The 15267-nt window shown below is 39.6% G+C and overlaps 1 protein-coding gene across 8 annotated transcripts in view; it reads left to right on the forward strand.

Annotated features, from left to right (window-relative positions):
• SEC23IP (SEC23 interacting protein) overlaps nt 1-15267 on the forward strand; it is a 51268-nt gene that overhangs the window by 16650 nt on the left and 19351 nt on the right. For all 8 annotated transcript variants that reach the window (XR_012418236.1, XR_012418237.1, XM_005566584.4 and 5 more), the window contains exons 5-12: nt 325-414; nt 3637-3757; nt 6493-6582; nt 7513-7654; nt 9572-9780; nt 10139-10257; nt 11177-11329; nt 12623-12718. Coding sequence is in view for 6 of the 8 variants with exons in the window: in XM_005566584.4 (XP_005566641.3) it covers nt 325-414; nt 3637-3757; nt 6493-6582; nt 7513-7654; nt 9572-9780; nt 10139-10257; nt 11177-11329; nt 12623-12718 (1020 nt within the window). In the remaining 2 variants the exon portion in view is untranslated. The remainder of the gene's footprint in view (nt 1-324; nt 415-3636; nt 3758-6492; nt 6583-7512; nt 7655-9571; nt 9781-10138; nt 10258-11176; nt 11330-12622; nt 12719-15267) is intronic.

A 15267-nucleotide genomic window follows, 5' to 3' on the forward strand; every position in this document is an offset into this window, starting at 1 on the left:
CTCGGCCTCCCAAAGTGCTGGGATTACAGGCTTGAGCCACCGCGCCCGGCTGTGGTACTTTGTTAATGCAGCCCTAGGAAATGAACAGATTGCCTAAAACTTGGTTTTCTTCATTATATAATGGGGATCCTATTATTTAGGAGTGATTGAGAGTAATTACTTGAACTATATGTATAAGGTGATAAAAAATAATGTTAACCAGTCAGGAGATGAGAACTGCTGTTACTGTTATTTTTATCATGATTATAGTTATCGTTTTCCTCCATACTTTCAATGTGGTATAAATTTGTCATATTGGAATATATGTTGTTTCCCCCATTATAGGCTGAATATAAAAAAGCTGTAACCACTAATCAGTGGCACCGAAGATTAGAGTTTCCAAGTGGAGAGACAATTGTTATGCACAATCCAAAGGTAATGATGCTGTTTAAAATATTAAGATACTAAGTTCATTTTAATATTTTTCTGTACATGTTTGATAAATTGTTCATTTTTAGTAACTTCTACAGTGGGAATGTTTTTATAACAAATGCATTGCTTTTAAAATAGTTTCTTATATAAACAAATATGTTTCTATGATTCACATTGATCATAGAAACAAAAACACAAATTTTTCATAGGGCAAGGTTCATGCCTGTGAGAGGCTGAGACAGGTGGAATGCTTGAGCCAGGGCGACAGCAGAACCCTGACTCTATAAAAAATAGAAAAATTAGCTGGGCAGGGCTGGGCGCGGTGGCTGAAGCCTGTAATCCCAGCACTTTGGGAGGCCGAGACAGGCGGATCACGAGGTCAGGAGATCGAGACCATCCTGGCTAACACGGTGAAACCCCGTCTCTACTAAAAAAAAACCGAAAAACTAGCCAGGTGAGGTGGCGAGTGCCTATAGTCCCAGCTACTCGGGAGGCTGAGGCAGGAGAATGGCGTAAACCCGGGAAGCGGAGCTTGCAGCGAGCTGAGATCCAGCCACTACACTCCAGCCTGGGCGACAGAGCGAGACTCCGTCTCAAAAAAAAAAGAAAAAAAAAAAGAAAAATTAGCTGGGCATAGTGTCACGTGCCTGTAGTCCCAGCTACTCGAGAAGCTGAGGTGGGAGGATTACTCGAACCTGGGAGATTGAGGCTGCAGTGAGTCATGGTTGTGCCCCACTGCCCTCCAGCCTGGGTGACAGAGCAAGACCTCATCTCAAAATAAAAAGTAAATTTTTCTCAGGCTGGGTATGGTGGCTCACACCTGTAATCCCAGCATTTTGGGAAGCCAAAGTAGGAAGATTGCTTGAGGCTAGGAGTTTGAGACCAGCCTGGGCAACAAAGAGACTCTCTCTCTACAAAAATTAGCTGAGTATAGTGGTGTGCACCTGTCTAGCTACTCGGGAGGCTGAAATGGGAGGATCACTTGAGCCCAAGAGTTTGAGATTGTAGTGAGCTGTGATCACGCTCACTCCAGCCTGGGTGACAGAGCAAGACTCTGTCTAAATAAATAAATAAAGTAAGTATTTCTTACGAAGTTTCTGTTTATGGCAACATGATAACTGGAGTGTAGTATGCACTGTAGAAGTTGCTTGATAATTTTTATCACTTGATCAGAAGTTGGCAAGCTTTTTCTATAAAGGGCCAGAGACAAAATATTCAAGGCTTTGCAAGTTACCTGTTCCCTGTTGCAGCCACCAGCTCTGCCACTGTGGTGTGAAAGCAGCCAGAGACAATGTATAAACCAATGGGTATGATATTTTCAATGAATCTTTATTCATAAAAACAGATGGTGGGGCACATTTTTCCTGTGGGCTGTAGTATGCCTGTCTGCCCTTGATGTGGTTTGCTCTAACCTTTCAAGTAAAAATGTGTCCTTTTTCTTTTTCTTTTTATTGTCTTTATGAATTTATCTTGTTTTTAAAAAAATATTGATTGCTGGTGTTCTGATTCTTTCATTTGCCAACCTTAATTTCTCTGAGCTCCAAGTTCCTCACCTGCAATAATGATCTCCCAGGGTCATATTTTAGATGAAGTGAGGTAATTTATGCAAAAGCATCTGGCATGGGGTTTAGCACACAGTAGTTTCTGAGAACATAGGCTTTTTATTTATTCATTTTTTTAATAGAAAAGTATATAAAAAAACTTACAATCCAACTACTTCTGTAGTCCTTATTGATACTGAAATAAAAATAAAAACATTCATTTGCCAACAAAATGTGAACAGTTTAAAAGGACATTAAATGAAAAATAAAAGCCTCCTATCTCTGCCTTCCTCATTTCTCCTCTATATAGTAACCATCTTAATCTTTTTGTTTTTTTTAAGAGACAAGTTCTCACTCTCTTACCCAGGCTGCAGTGCAGTGACCAATCACAACTTGCTGCATCCTCGAACTCTGAGCTCAAGGGATCCTCCTGCCTCAGCTTCCCAAGTAGCAAGGGCTACAGGTGTGCACCACCTTGCTTGGCCAGTTTTTAAGATTTTTTTGCAGAGATGGGGTCTTGCTATCTTGCCCAGGCTGGTCTGGAACTCTTGGGCTCAAGCCTTCCTCCTGCCTCCGCCTCCCAAAGTGCTGAGATTACAGGTGTGAGCCAACGCGCCTGACTAACCTTTTTTTTTTTTTTAGACAAATATTTTGCATACTACATCAAGTATATATTCTTTTTTTTTTTTTTTAAATAAAATTTTCTATGTAGTATAGGGCTGAATTTAATACAGTTGGTTTAACAGAATGTATTTCCTAAAAAGTGGTAGGGTTTTGTCATTATGTTTTTGTCGTTGAAATTGAAATTTTATTTTAATTGGAAATCTTAGTATTTAAAGGATTTTGCTTTACATGTTTTTATAAGACAAAGACTCCTCAATTGCAGGTTACTTGTCCTTGATTTCTTTTTTTGTTTTTATTTTATTATTATTATTTTTTGTAGAGACAGGGTCTCTAACTTTGTTGCCCAGGCTGCTCTGGAACTCCTGAGCTCAAGCGGTCCTCCTACCTTGGCCTCTCAAAGTGTTGGGATTACGGGCATGAGCCACTGCACCAGGTCTGTCCTTGATTTCTTTTGTGTAAACCTGGAGTTTTATTTAGCTTTTCTTTTTGTTTATTTTTGGTTTTTTTTTCGAGATAGGATTTTGCTCTGTTGCTCAGGCCAGAGTGCAGTAGTACAAACACAGCTCATTGCAGCTTTGACCTCCTGGGCTCAAGTGATCCCTCTGCCTTGGCCTCCTGAGAAGCTGGGACCATAGGCATGCACCACCATGCCTGGCTAATTTTTAAATTTTTTGTGGAAACGGGGTCTCACCATATTGCTCAGGCTTGTCTTGAGCTCCTGGGCTCAAGTTATCCTCCCACCTCAGCCTCTCAAAGTGCTGGGATTACAGGTATGAGCCACCATACCTGGCCTGTGTTATAAGTTTTTAAATCAAGGTGTAATATTTCTAATTTAATTGTATAATTTTCAACATAAGCATTGGAAAGATATCGATTTGCTTAATTTTGGTGGTTAGTGAACACTAGCAAGACTCCTTTAAAGTTTGTTTTGGGGGAACAGTACTCATAATTTATAAGTCTCCATACTCTGAGGTGTAGCTTATTATGTATTAAACTACTTAGCCTATAGTGGAAAAGAATTTGTTAATCAGCTTTGTCATAATTCTGTTGCATCTTGAAGGTTATTGTTCAGTTCCAGCCGTCCTCAGTGCCAGATGAATGGGGGACCACGCAAGATGGACAGACAAGGCCCAGGGTTGTAAAGCGTGGAATTGACGATAACCTTGATGAAATTCCTGACGGTGTGTATAGTTTGTTTAGAACTGAGGTCTGTTTTAGTCCTCTCCATTTTAGCATCATTCTTTAGAATGATGAAGAAAGAAACACAGTTATTAGAATTCCCTGCCACAGCGGCCATAGCATGCAGAAATCAGCCAGTTTGGCGCATATCTTTTTTTTTTTGAGACAGGGTCTCATTCTGTCGCTCAGGCTGGAGTGCTGTGTTGTGAATGAACACGGCTCACTGCAGCTTCAACCTCCTGGGCTCAAGTGATCCTCCCACTTCAGCCTCCTGAGTAGCTGGGATGAAAGGCATGTACCACCACTCCCAGCTAATATTTCTATTTTTTGTAGAGATGAAGTTTTGCCAGGTTGCCCAGGCTTTTCTCAAACTCCTGAGCTCAAGCTCTTTGCCTGCCTCGGCCTCCCAAAGTGCTGAAATTATAGGCGTAAGCCACTGTGCCTGGCCATATCTTTCTTTTTGATTTTATTACTTTTGTATCTTTATTTTTTAATGGATACATAACAATTATACATATTAATGGGGGTATATACCTGATATTTTGATAAATGTATACAACGTGTAATGATGAAATTGAAGTAAGTATAGTATGTCCATCACTTCAAACATTCATCATTTCTTTGTGTTGGGAACATTTCAGATCTATTCCCCTAGGTATTTTTCTTTTTCTTTTTCTTTTCTTTTTTTTTCTTTTCTTTTCTTTTTTTTTTTTTCAGACAGGGTCTCACTCTGTTGCCCAGGCTGGAGTACAGTGGCGTGATCTCGGCTCACTACAACCTCCACCTCCCAGGTTCATGTGATTCTCCTGCCTCAGCCTCCTGAGTAGCTGGGATTATAGGCGTGTACCACCACGCCCAGCTAATTTTTGTATTTTTAGAAGAGATGTGGTTTCACCATGTTGGCCAGGCTGGTCTCAAGTCATCCACCTACCTCAGCTTCCCGAAGTGCTGGGATTATAGGTGTGAGCCACTGCACCCTGCCTCTCCTAGGTATTTTGAAAGACACAATAAATTATTTTTAACTGTTGTCACCCTACTGTGCCATCTAACAGAAGTTATTCCTTCAACATACCTGTATGGTTGTACCCATTAATTGACCTCTTTTTATCTTTACTTCCCCTCGACCCTTCCCAGGCTCTGGTAGCCATCATTCTGCCCTTACCTCTGTGAGATAAACTTCTGTAGCTCCTACATATGAGTGAGAACATACAGATATATCTTTATCTTTAAATTTGAAATTCTGTTAAAATACATAAACCACATAGCATAGATTCTAAAATATGTTTTGTTGTGGAGAAGCACTTTGCTGGTTGGAACTAAGGTTTGGCAACGCTTTTAAGCTTGTGTTTTTACACCTCACTGGTTTGCGTTACTCTGGTGCGGGGATTGCAGGCTTTTTCTGTAAAGGGTCAGATAGCAGATAGGCTTTGCAGGCCATATGGTCTCTGTTACAGCTACTCAGCTTTGCATTGTTGTGTGAAATCAGCTGAAGACTGTATGTAAACAAATGGGCATATCCATGTTCCAGAAAACGTCTTTTTTTTTTTTTTTAAACGGAGTCTCACTCTGTTTCCTAGGCTAGAGTGCAGTGGCGTGATCTGGGCTCACTGCAACTTCCACCCACTGGGTTCAAGTGATTCTTGTGTCTCAGCCTCCCGAGTAGCTGGGATTACAGGCACCCACCACCACGCCTGGCTAATTTTTGTATTTTTAGTAGAGACAGGGTTTTGCCATGTTGGCCAGGCTGGTTTTGAACTCCTGACCTCAAGTGATCCACATGCCTCTGCCTCCCAAAGTGCTGGAATTACAGGCGTGAGCCACCACACCCAGCCCATAAAACTTTATTTATTTTATTTTTATGTTTTTCCTTGAATGGTTTCACTTTTGTCAAAAACTTTATTTATAAAAACAGGTGGCTGGGCCTGGTGACTCATGCCTGTAATCCCAGCACTTTGGGAGGCCGAGGCAAGTGGATCACCTGAGCTCAGGAGTTCGAGACCAGCCTGGCCAACATGGTGAAACCCTGTCTCTACTAAAAAAATACATATATAAAAATTAGTCGGGCATGGTGGCAGGTGCCTGTAATCCCAGCTACTCGGGAGGCTGAGGCAGGAGAATCGCTTGAACCTGGGAGACGGAGGTTGCAGGGAACCGAGATCGTGCCATTGCACTCTAGCCCAGGCAAGAAGAGTGAAACTCTGTCTCAAAAACAAAACAAAATAAACCAAACAGGTAGTGGGTAGAATTTGGCCTGTGGGCCATTGTTTGGCATTGCCTGCTTTAGTGTATATGCTTTGGTTTCTTCTATACTATTATTTAAGAATGGATTTTATTTTTACAATTACATACACTTTATGTTTATTGAAGTGTATGTAAAATGTATGTTTGTTATAAATCAATACTCACTATGAAATCTGAGTAATCTCCATGTGGGGCTTAGTGTCCTGGGCAGTTGTGAAGCCTCTGTAGATACAAACGTGCTGTTCATCATGTGCTAATAGCATCTGGGAAGAGAGAGAGCCTGCTGCCTTCACCTCTTGTTCTAGTTCGCTTTTATTTGCTGAGAGGGACAAACTGTTCCTCTAATTTGATAGGGGTAATGAGGCTTATTCTCTTTGAAGGGTCATGAATTTCTTTGGCAAGTTTGTGATGACAAAAGAGATATCTAGAATATTGCCATTGGGAAAATCCAAACAAATTGCCATCTTTTATGTATGTTTAAAAATTTTTTTAATAGGGGAGATGCCTCAAGTTGACCATTTGGTGTTCGTGGTGCATGGCATTGGACCTGTGTGTGACTTACGCTTTAGGAGCATTATTGAGTGTGGTAAGTGTTGGGCATATTGTATTTCATGGGATGATCTGAGAACTAATGGAAGGGCTTTGGAGTATTTGTTTTTAGGATAGTTCCCAGCTGTGTACTACTTGCTGAGGGAGCTGTAAGAGGAGATTTAAATGGTCAGTGGGAAATACTAAGTTGTACTTGATTTGCTCTTGTGACACATGTGACTCATAAAATCCCAGACTCTGAGGAATTAGAAGGGATCTTGCTGACAGCCTTTGCCTGAGCACCTGCAGCAGCAAGGAGCACCTCTGCATTGAAGGGATTTATAGTCAGTGAGTTGGGAGAAGTTGTTTAATGGAAACCTGAATCTGCCTGGTTGACTTAAATTTTTTAAGTTTTATTTTTATGTCTATATAATAATAGTTGGTATTTATTGAGTATTTGGTATATGCCAAGTATCTTAGATGTCTTGTCATTTGACCCTCACAAATAAACCTTTGGGGTATAGGCGCTGTCACTGTTATCGCCGCTACTGTGACTCATGAGGAACTGAGGCCCAGGGCAGTGGGGGTTGGGGGTGAAGAGGTAGGTAGGGGTGGGGGTGAGTGAAACTCTCCCTTCTCACAGTCAGTAGGGCCTGGAACCTGGAGCTGGCAGTGTGATTCCAGAGCCTTTCCCCAAGGTGCCGTGCTGCCTCCTCCCAGCAGTGGTGGTTGAACTGATTCATCCCAAGCATCTATTCCTCTGCAATAATGGAAAGTTGAAAAGAACTTCCCAAAAGTTACTTATTCCTTTCTTTTTTAAAAATTTTACTAATTCTCTTATCCTCATTTTTTTCTTAAAAAAAATGTATCTTTATAAAAGTTATTAAAAATACTGGCATGTTTGAGGTAACTGCTGACTAGCTATCAAGCTAGGAGAATTTAATTTATTTTCTCTGTGTTTTTTTTTTTTTTTTTCTTTTTCTTGAAGTGGATGATTTTAGGGTGGTTTCTCTCAAATTGCTGCAGACACATTTCAAGAAATCTTTAGATGACGGGAAAATAAGCAGAGTGGAGTTCCTTCCAGTTCATTGGCATAGTTCTTTGGGTGGGGACGCCACAGGTGTTGACAGGTTTGTGGATTTTGATAACTTGTTTTTCAAATTAGTCAAATTTAAATTTAAAATTTAAACCATAATATGAAATAGTTTATTGTAACTTCAATCAATATGTTTTTTAAAATTGTATACTTCTGACATGTGATTAAATATTGGCTGTAAAGTTTGCACACTACTTTTCTCTCTGTGTGCATTCCTCTTGTAAATATTTAAGAGAATCTAAGAAATTTTAGCTGGTTTTAAAATACAATTTTAATCTGTAGCGGTTTAGACAGGGGGCTGTCCTTTATGTAGTAAGATGCCTAATGGCCTTTCCACTCAACCAAAAATGTCTCCAGAAATTGCCAGATGTCCCCTGGAGGGTAAAAATCACCCCTGACTGAGAACCACAGATTCAGAATATTGTTTCTCATTGGAGATGCTCTTGTCGGGACAATTCTTTGCCGTCACAGTGCAGACCACTTAACTTCCTTAGTGTAAAGACCACTCAGTACTAGCAGTGCTCACCAGGCACTGTGGCAATTAAAAATACTCTGCTCAATTTTGAATGCTCCCAACTGAGAATCGTAAATACAGGTAATAGTTATGCTGGCACCTGTCTAGATTTTAGTGAACGCCGTAATGTTTCAGGGTACATAGTTTAATAAAACTATTTCTACAACAGCATTTTATCTATGTTAGGCCCTATTGTAAGGGTGTTTTCTTTGTGTGTATCCCTAAATTTCATTTTGGTCATTCTCAAATTTGGAAAGATTTTTCGTTCCATGTAGCCCTGTTTTTTCTGTTTGATATTCTCTTTAGTCCTTTTGACCCACAAGTTTTGTCAGGTGTCCAGATTTGCAGTTAACTGGAAGAAAAATGGAAGAGTAATCTTCCCTCTTTAAAAATAAAATAGAAATCTTTGCATATGACTTACATAGCAACTGACTCTTCAGAGAATCCCACGATTCATAGTATAGTTATAGGCACAAATAGCTTAAAAAAAAAAAAAAAGAAATTATTTTTGAGACAACATCTCACTGTCACCCAGGCTCTGGAGCACACTGGCATGATCATGGCTCACTGTGGCCTTGGCCTCCTGGGCTCAAGTGGTCCTCCCACCTCAGTCTCCCAAGTAGCTGGGACTACAGGCGCAAGCCGCCTTGCCTGGCTAATTTTTAAATTTTTTGTAGAGATGGGGTCTCACTGTGTTGCTCAAGCTGGTCTTGATCTCTTGAGCTCAAGCGTTCCTTCTGCCCTAGCCTCTCAAAGTCTCTACCACATATGGCAGCACACATTTTTTTGGCTTTATTTTTATATTTTTAATTTTTTTTCGAGGTGGAGTCTCGCTCTGTCGCCCAGGCTGGAGTGTGGTGGCACAATCTCGGCTCACTGCAACCTCCACCTCCTGGGTTCAAGCAATACTCATTCTTTAGCCTCCCAAACAGCTGGGTCTACAGGTGCGTGCTACGACGTGTGGCTAACTTTTGATTACAAAAGAATTTTTTTTTGAGATGGAATCTTGCTCTGTTGCCCAGACTGGAGTGCAGTGGTACAGTCTCGGCTCACTGCAACCTCTGTCTTTCAGGTTCAAGCAATTCTCCTGCCTCACCCTCCTGAGTAGCTGGGATTACAGATGTACACCACCACAGTTGGCTAATTTGTGTATTTTTAGTAAAGATGGGGTTTCGCCATGTTGGCTTGGTTGGTTTTGAACTCCTGACCTCAAGTGATCGACCTACCTCGGCCTCCCAAAGTGCTGGGATTGCAGATGTGAGCCACCGCATCTGGCCTATCTTGATTTATTTATAATGACTGTCTACAGAAACAACTCATATTTAGTCTGTGGGGTTTTCTTAGTGTATTTTCAGGAGTCAAAAATCTAAACTTTAAAAAATCTGTAAATTTAAGGTAGATGCTGACTGAATGTGCTGTATTCTTCTTTTTAAACAGGAATATTAAGAAAATCACTTTGCCAAGTATTGGTCGATTTCGTCACTTTACCAATGAAACTTTGCTAGATATTTTATTTTATAACAGCCCCACCTACTGTCAGACTATCGTGGAAAAAGTAGGAATGGAGATAAACCGTCTGCATGCACTGTTTATGAGTCGGAACCCAGACTTCAAAGGAGGTGTTTCTGTTGCTGGTCACAGTTTAGGTAAAACTGTCAAATATCCACATTTTAAATACAATTTTTGTTGAGTTATAACTGCTTTCAGTATAGGTGATATTGTTAGTGCAAAATTAAGAATTATATATTTTAAGTTTCAGAAAGGGTAGAAATGAATGCTTTGAGTTTAGATTCTGCCTTTTCTATATTCATCTCTAGTATTACCGAGGGAATGCTACGTATTTTAATTTATGCTGCTGTTTGATAAAATAAAATTACTAATTATCAGGTCTTGAGTAATATGTAACTTCTGTATGACTTTTGACTATAGACATTGAAAAAAGAATTTATTTAGTGTTATAAAAGCACCTACTACATTATAAGGCAAAATGTTTCTTTTTCTTAGGTTCTTTAATATTGTTTGACATCCTGTCTAATCAAAAAGATTTGAATTTATCAAAGTGTCCTGGACCTCTTGCTGTTGCTAATGGAGTTGTGAAGCAGCTACATTTTCAGGAAAAGCAGGTATGTCTGTACATGGCCAATTAACATTTTGATTTAGAGTCTATGGAGCTGAACAGTTTTCGAAAGTCTGAACTGTTTCCTGAAACGTTTGTTTGTTTGTTTGTTTGTTTTAATGAAGGCTTGCTTGGTTGCTTGGGCTAGTCTTGAGTTCCCTCCTGGCCTCAAGTGATCCTCCTGCCTTGGCCTCCCAAAGTGCTGGGATCAATAACTCTTCAGAGAATCCCCAAATTCAGAGTACAGTTATAGGCCCAAATAAAATAGCTACCGTGTCCAGCCCTGAAACTGGTTTTACATATTAAAGTACACCGAGGTTTAGAAATGGAATGGAATCATGGAGCTCATTATTTGAGTTTCTCACTCTTCTTCTTTATGGATTATAAATTTAAATATGAAAGTTTATGATTTTTAAAAATGTAAATTATAGGAAATGGAGACATGAGTGATTTATTAAATTTATATACTTTTCAGAATATTCAATTTTTTTTTTTTTTTTGAGGCAGAGTTTCGCTCTTGTCACTCAGGCTAGAGTGCAATGGTATCTCGGCTCACTGCAACCTCTGCCTCTTGGGTTCAAGTGATTCTCCTGCCTCAGCCTCCCAAGTAGCTGGGATTACAGGTGCCTGCCACCACGCCTGGCTAATTTTTGTGTTTTTGGTAGAGACGGGGTTTCACCATGTTGGCCAGGCTGGTCTTCAACTCCTGACCTCAGGTGATGTGCCTGTCTCAGCCTCCCAGAGTGCTGGGATTACAGGCCTGAGCCACTGGGCCTGGCCAGAACATTCAAACTTTGAATGGCAAAGTACTGTACCTAAAATTATGATTTGTCTATAGAGCAAAATTGTTTCAGATTTTTCGTAGATAAGGAGTTGTTATATGGGAGTTTTTCTGAGCTTGTAATATTTTTTACTTTTTTTTAAAGTTGCCTGAAGAGCCAAAGCTGACTATGGATGAGTCATGTGACCTTGATGTTGAAAATGAAGAAGTCCTAACTTTGCAAGAAACTCTGGAAGCACTTAGCCTCTCTGAATACTTCAGCACTTTTGAAAAGGAAAAGATTGATATGGAATCTCTGGTACTGATCATAGTTTGCTTCACTTTGTTTGAAATTGTTTTTCTTGTGTATAGATTGAAAATTAAGAATAAACACTTTTATATCAAAATACATTCCAGAGTAGACAAAGACTGAAATGGTTTAAAAAATTGAAAAACACAGAAGAATATTTTTTATAATCTGAAAGGCTTTTCTAAGTATGATGCAAAATCCAGAAGCCATCAAAGAAAACAATTGTGTAACAGTAGACACCATAAACAACATCTAAAGGCCAGTGATACATTTGCAACACACATTATAGACAGAGGGCTTACTTCATTAATATTCAAAGCTTCTACAAATCAGTTACAGAAAGACCATCATATCAGTGTGTTACGTAAATAGGCAAAGAATATAAATGTGATTTGCAGAAAAGGAAATATCAGATAGTTTCTTCGCACGTGGAAACTCATAAGAGAAATGGAAATTGAAAGTACAATGGGATTTTTTTTAACTTACCAGTTTGAAAAAATAGGAAGTTTGATAATATGCTGTGTGGCCAGGATGAAGGGAAGTAGGCATCGTGATATATTGTTCGTCAGACTGTAAATTGGTACAGACTCTGTGGAGGGCAGTTTGGCAATATCTTTAAGAATATAAAAATTATCCTTTGCTTCATTAATTTCATTGCCAGGAATATTTCCTACAGAGAAATATTCACACAAGAATATCTACAAGGATACTCACAGCAGTATTTGCAATATAAAAGAGCATTAGAAACACCATTGGTGTTGAGGAGTAGGGTGCTAGTGAAATCATTTATGGTGCATCCACATAATGGAGTACCCTACAGCTGTTGAACGAATGAAGCAGTGTCAGAGATACCTGTCTCTAAGATACATTTACATGAAGAGAGCAAAGGTCAGTACTGTGTGCATAGTAGACCACACACACAGAGAAAAACATGTAGGGGTGCTATGCATACATAAGACATCTCTTCAAAGAGCGAATTTCCACAGTTGCTGCTGAAAGGAGAATTGTATGGTTGGGACAGCAGTGGAAGGAAGATATTTCATCGTATGCTTGACTATATATAGCTTTGGAATTTTGTATAACATACATGTATTTTCTGTTAATAGAATGATTTAGGTGTGGAGGCCTAAGATTTTATAGCCTAAAGCAATGCATGATTTAAATACGAAATAATTAACTTTTAAAAAGTTGAGTGGCTCTTAGATTGCTTTAGATGATGTGGTTTCTTTATGATTTTCATATTCTCATTTCAGTTCTTCTATCACTAGATTGATTAATGTGCTTGTCTGTTTCTTTTTAAAGCTTATGTGTACAGTTGATGACCTGAAGGAAATGGGGATACCCCTTGGACCCAGAAAGAAGATAGCTAACTTTGTAGAACATAAAGCAGCCAAACTGGTAAAGTTCACCTCTGACTCAAGAAAAACTAAAACTCGTGGTGTGACCAGCTTGTTTATGTTGTAGAAAATGTTGATACTGCTATGGTTAGGTAAGCTAGTTTGCTCCCTACATAGGGCACAGTAAGGGAGCTGATGGAAACCCAGACGTAGGAGTCAGTCAGAGTTGAGCTTAAGTCCACATTAGGCTAAGTGACCATCCTGGTTTTCCTGGGACTAAGTTCCTAGGATGAAGGGCTTTCAGTTTTAAAATGGATATTTAAGGTTTTCCTGGTGCAAAAACTGGTTAAGTTCTGACAAATAAATTCTCAGCTCAACCATTCATTAACTACATATTAATGAGCAATTTTTATTTGGTTTTATTTGTTTGTTTATTTTGAGATGGGATCTTGCTGTGTTTCCCACTGCTGGTCTCAAACTCCTGGGCTCAAGCTATCCTCCCGCCTCAGCCTTCTGAGCATGAGTGATTTTCTTAATTTTTCTGATCCTTTGTTTTCTTCATTTCTAAAATGGAGGTAATAATACCTTCCTCATAGGGTTGGAGTAAGGATGAAATAATGCCTGCAAAGCTTAGCACCAAGTAATAGCTTACTTTCTTTCTTCCCAGTCCTTATCATCTAAAGAGATGAGGCAAAACATACACACTAAAGTCTCATTACACACTAAATAGCAAAAATTTTTAACAATACAAAACAAGGCAACAACTAAAAAGCATTTAAAACTAGAACAACTGGAAAATTATACTTGTTTTATTAAGTTTAATTTATTGATCAAATTAATTTTACAGAGGTTTTCTAATTAGAAAAATTAGATGACAGGGTGGCTGTCTTATTTTTATTGTTACTAACACGCTCTTTGATGATCCTTCCATCTTTTGAATTTCTATAGTTCTATTATTTTACTACCTATTTGGAACTTAACCTACGTCATTTCTTTATATGGAAAATGACTATAAAGTCATAGGACTGATTTTTTTTTTTTTTTTTAGTGGTTAGCTTAAGGAATTAAGTCTTTCAGCATTTTATTGAATAGCTACCTCTTTTTTTTTTTTTTTTTTTTTGAGACGGAGTCTGGCTCTGTCACCCAGGCTGGAGTGCAGTGGCGCGATCTCGGCTCACTGCAAGCTCCGCCTCCCTGGTTTACGCCATTCTCCTGCCTCAGCCTCCCGAGTAGCTGGGACTACAGGCGCCCGCCACCTCGCCTGGCTAGTTTTTTGTATTTTTTAGTAGAGACGGGGTTTCACCGTGTTAGCCAGGATGGTCTCGATCTCCTGACCTCGTGATCCGCCCGTCTCGGCCTCCCAAAGTGCTGGGATTACAGGCTTGAGCCACCGCGCCCGGCCAGAATAGCTACCTCTTTTGAGTCAGGCACCGTGTTCAATTCTTGGGAGCCAGAGATTAACCAAGAGTGTGCTGTCTAGTTAGGGGGAGCGTGTTGAGCTCAAATGACAACATACCAGCCCCATAATAGTGTGCTGTGTGTGCTGTCCTGAGGCAGATGAGAGGTGGCAGTTCTGGCTTGTTGAAACAATCATGGGGTTGGTGAGAGAAGACTTCCCCAAGGTGATGGTGCTTGAGCTTGAAGGAGGGGTAAGATTAGGGGAGACGGCCTTCTGGAAGCTGGCATGTTGTTTTCCTGTAGCATCAGGGAAACTGGAAACTGGGAAGGGCAGAGGGTTCCAAAGGTCCAAATGGCAGGTGTGAGGGCTTGGATTTTGTCTTGTAAAGGAGTGGTTCTCAAACATGTTCTTATGGCCATGAAAGTCATGGTGTTTTTAAACAAACATTACAAAATACTGACCTGCTTATTCTATCACAAGTTATGATTTAGCACCAAATCATCTGTGTAGTCTAAATTTTAATTTTAACTTTCGGGTTGTGGAGAGTTTGCTTGGTCACAGTGCACAGATGAAGTTGGAAAGGTGTGAAGTGGAGGTGGCTGCAATCTTACATAGTAGTAATTGTAATTGTACCGTGACTGAAAGAGAGGTGGTAGGGTATAAGATAGGAGGTGGAGAGGAAGGGAGCAACTCAAAAGACGTTTTAGACGTAGACAAGCAGTATTTGATTAAGTGCTGAGAAAGGTTATTAGTTTTGGCCTTTAAGAGGTATCTTTCGTGTCATTTTTCTTGTATGTTGAATTGTTCTGTAATTCCAGTTTACAAAGAGCTTTTCATCTCATGTGAGCCTCACAGCAACCCTGTGAGTGTGAGTAGATCCCCAGGCGTCTGTCTCTGATGAGCACAGTAGTCAAACTGAGACTAGGACTCAAGCGTGTCAGTGTTGTTCCTGTATACAGGCTGCATGCTCCATACATAAAAATGCTTGTCTCTGTGTATACATGTTTATATATCAGTGAAGCAAAAGCCTGTAAAAAAAAAAAAACAAACAAAAATAAGAAACGAGCTTTGTGTTCAGGCCCTATACCATGTTCTTAATTTATTCTGTAATGAAAGGGAAAAAAGTAGAAAAGGATTCTATAGTTCTTGAAGAATTTGTAGGAGACTGGTTTATGGACTGCAGTTGCTTAGATATATAAATTATGGCATTT

The sequence above is a fragment of the Macaca fascicularis genome, chromosome 9 (genome assembly GCF_037993035.2).
Source record: "Macaca fascicularis isolate 582-1 chromosome 9, T2T-MFA8v1.1".
Classification (NCBI taxonomy): Eukaryota; Metazoa; Chordata; class Mammalia; order Primates; family Cercopithecidae; genus Macaca; species Macaca fascicularis.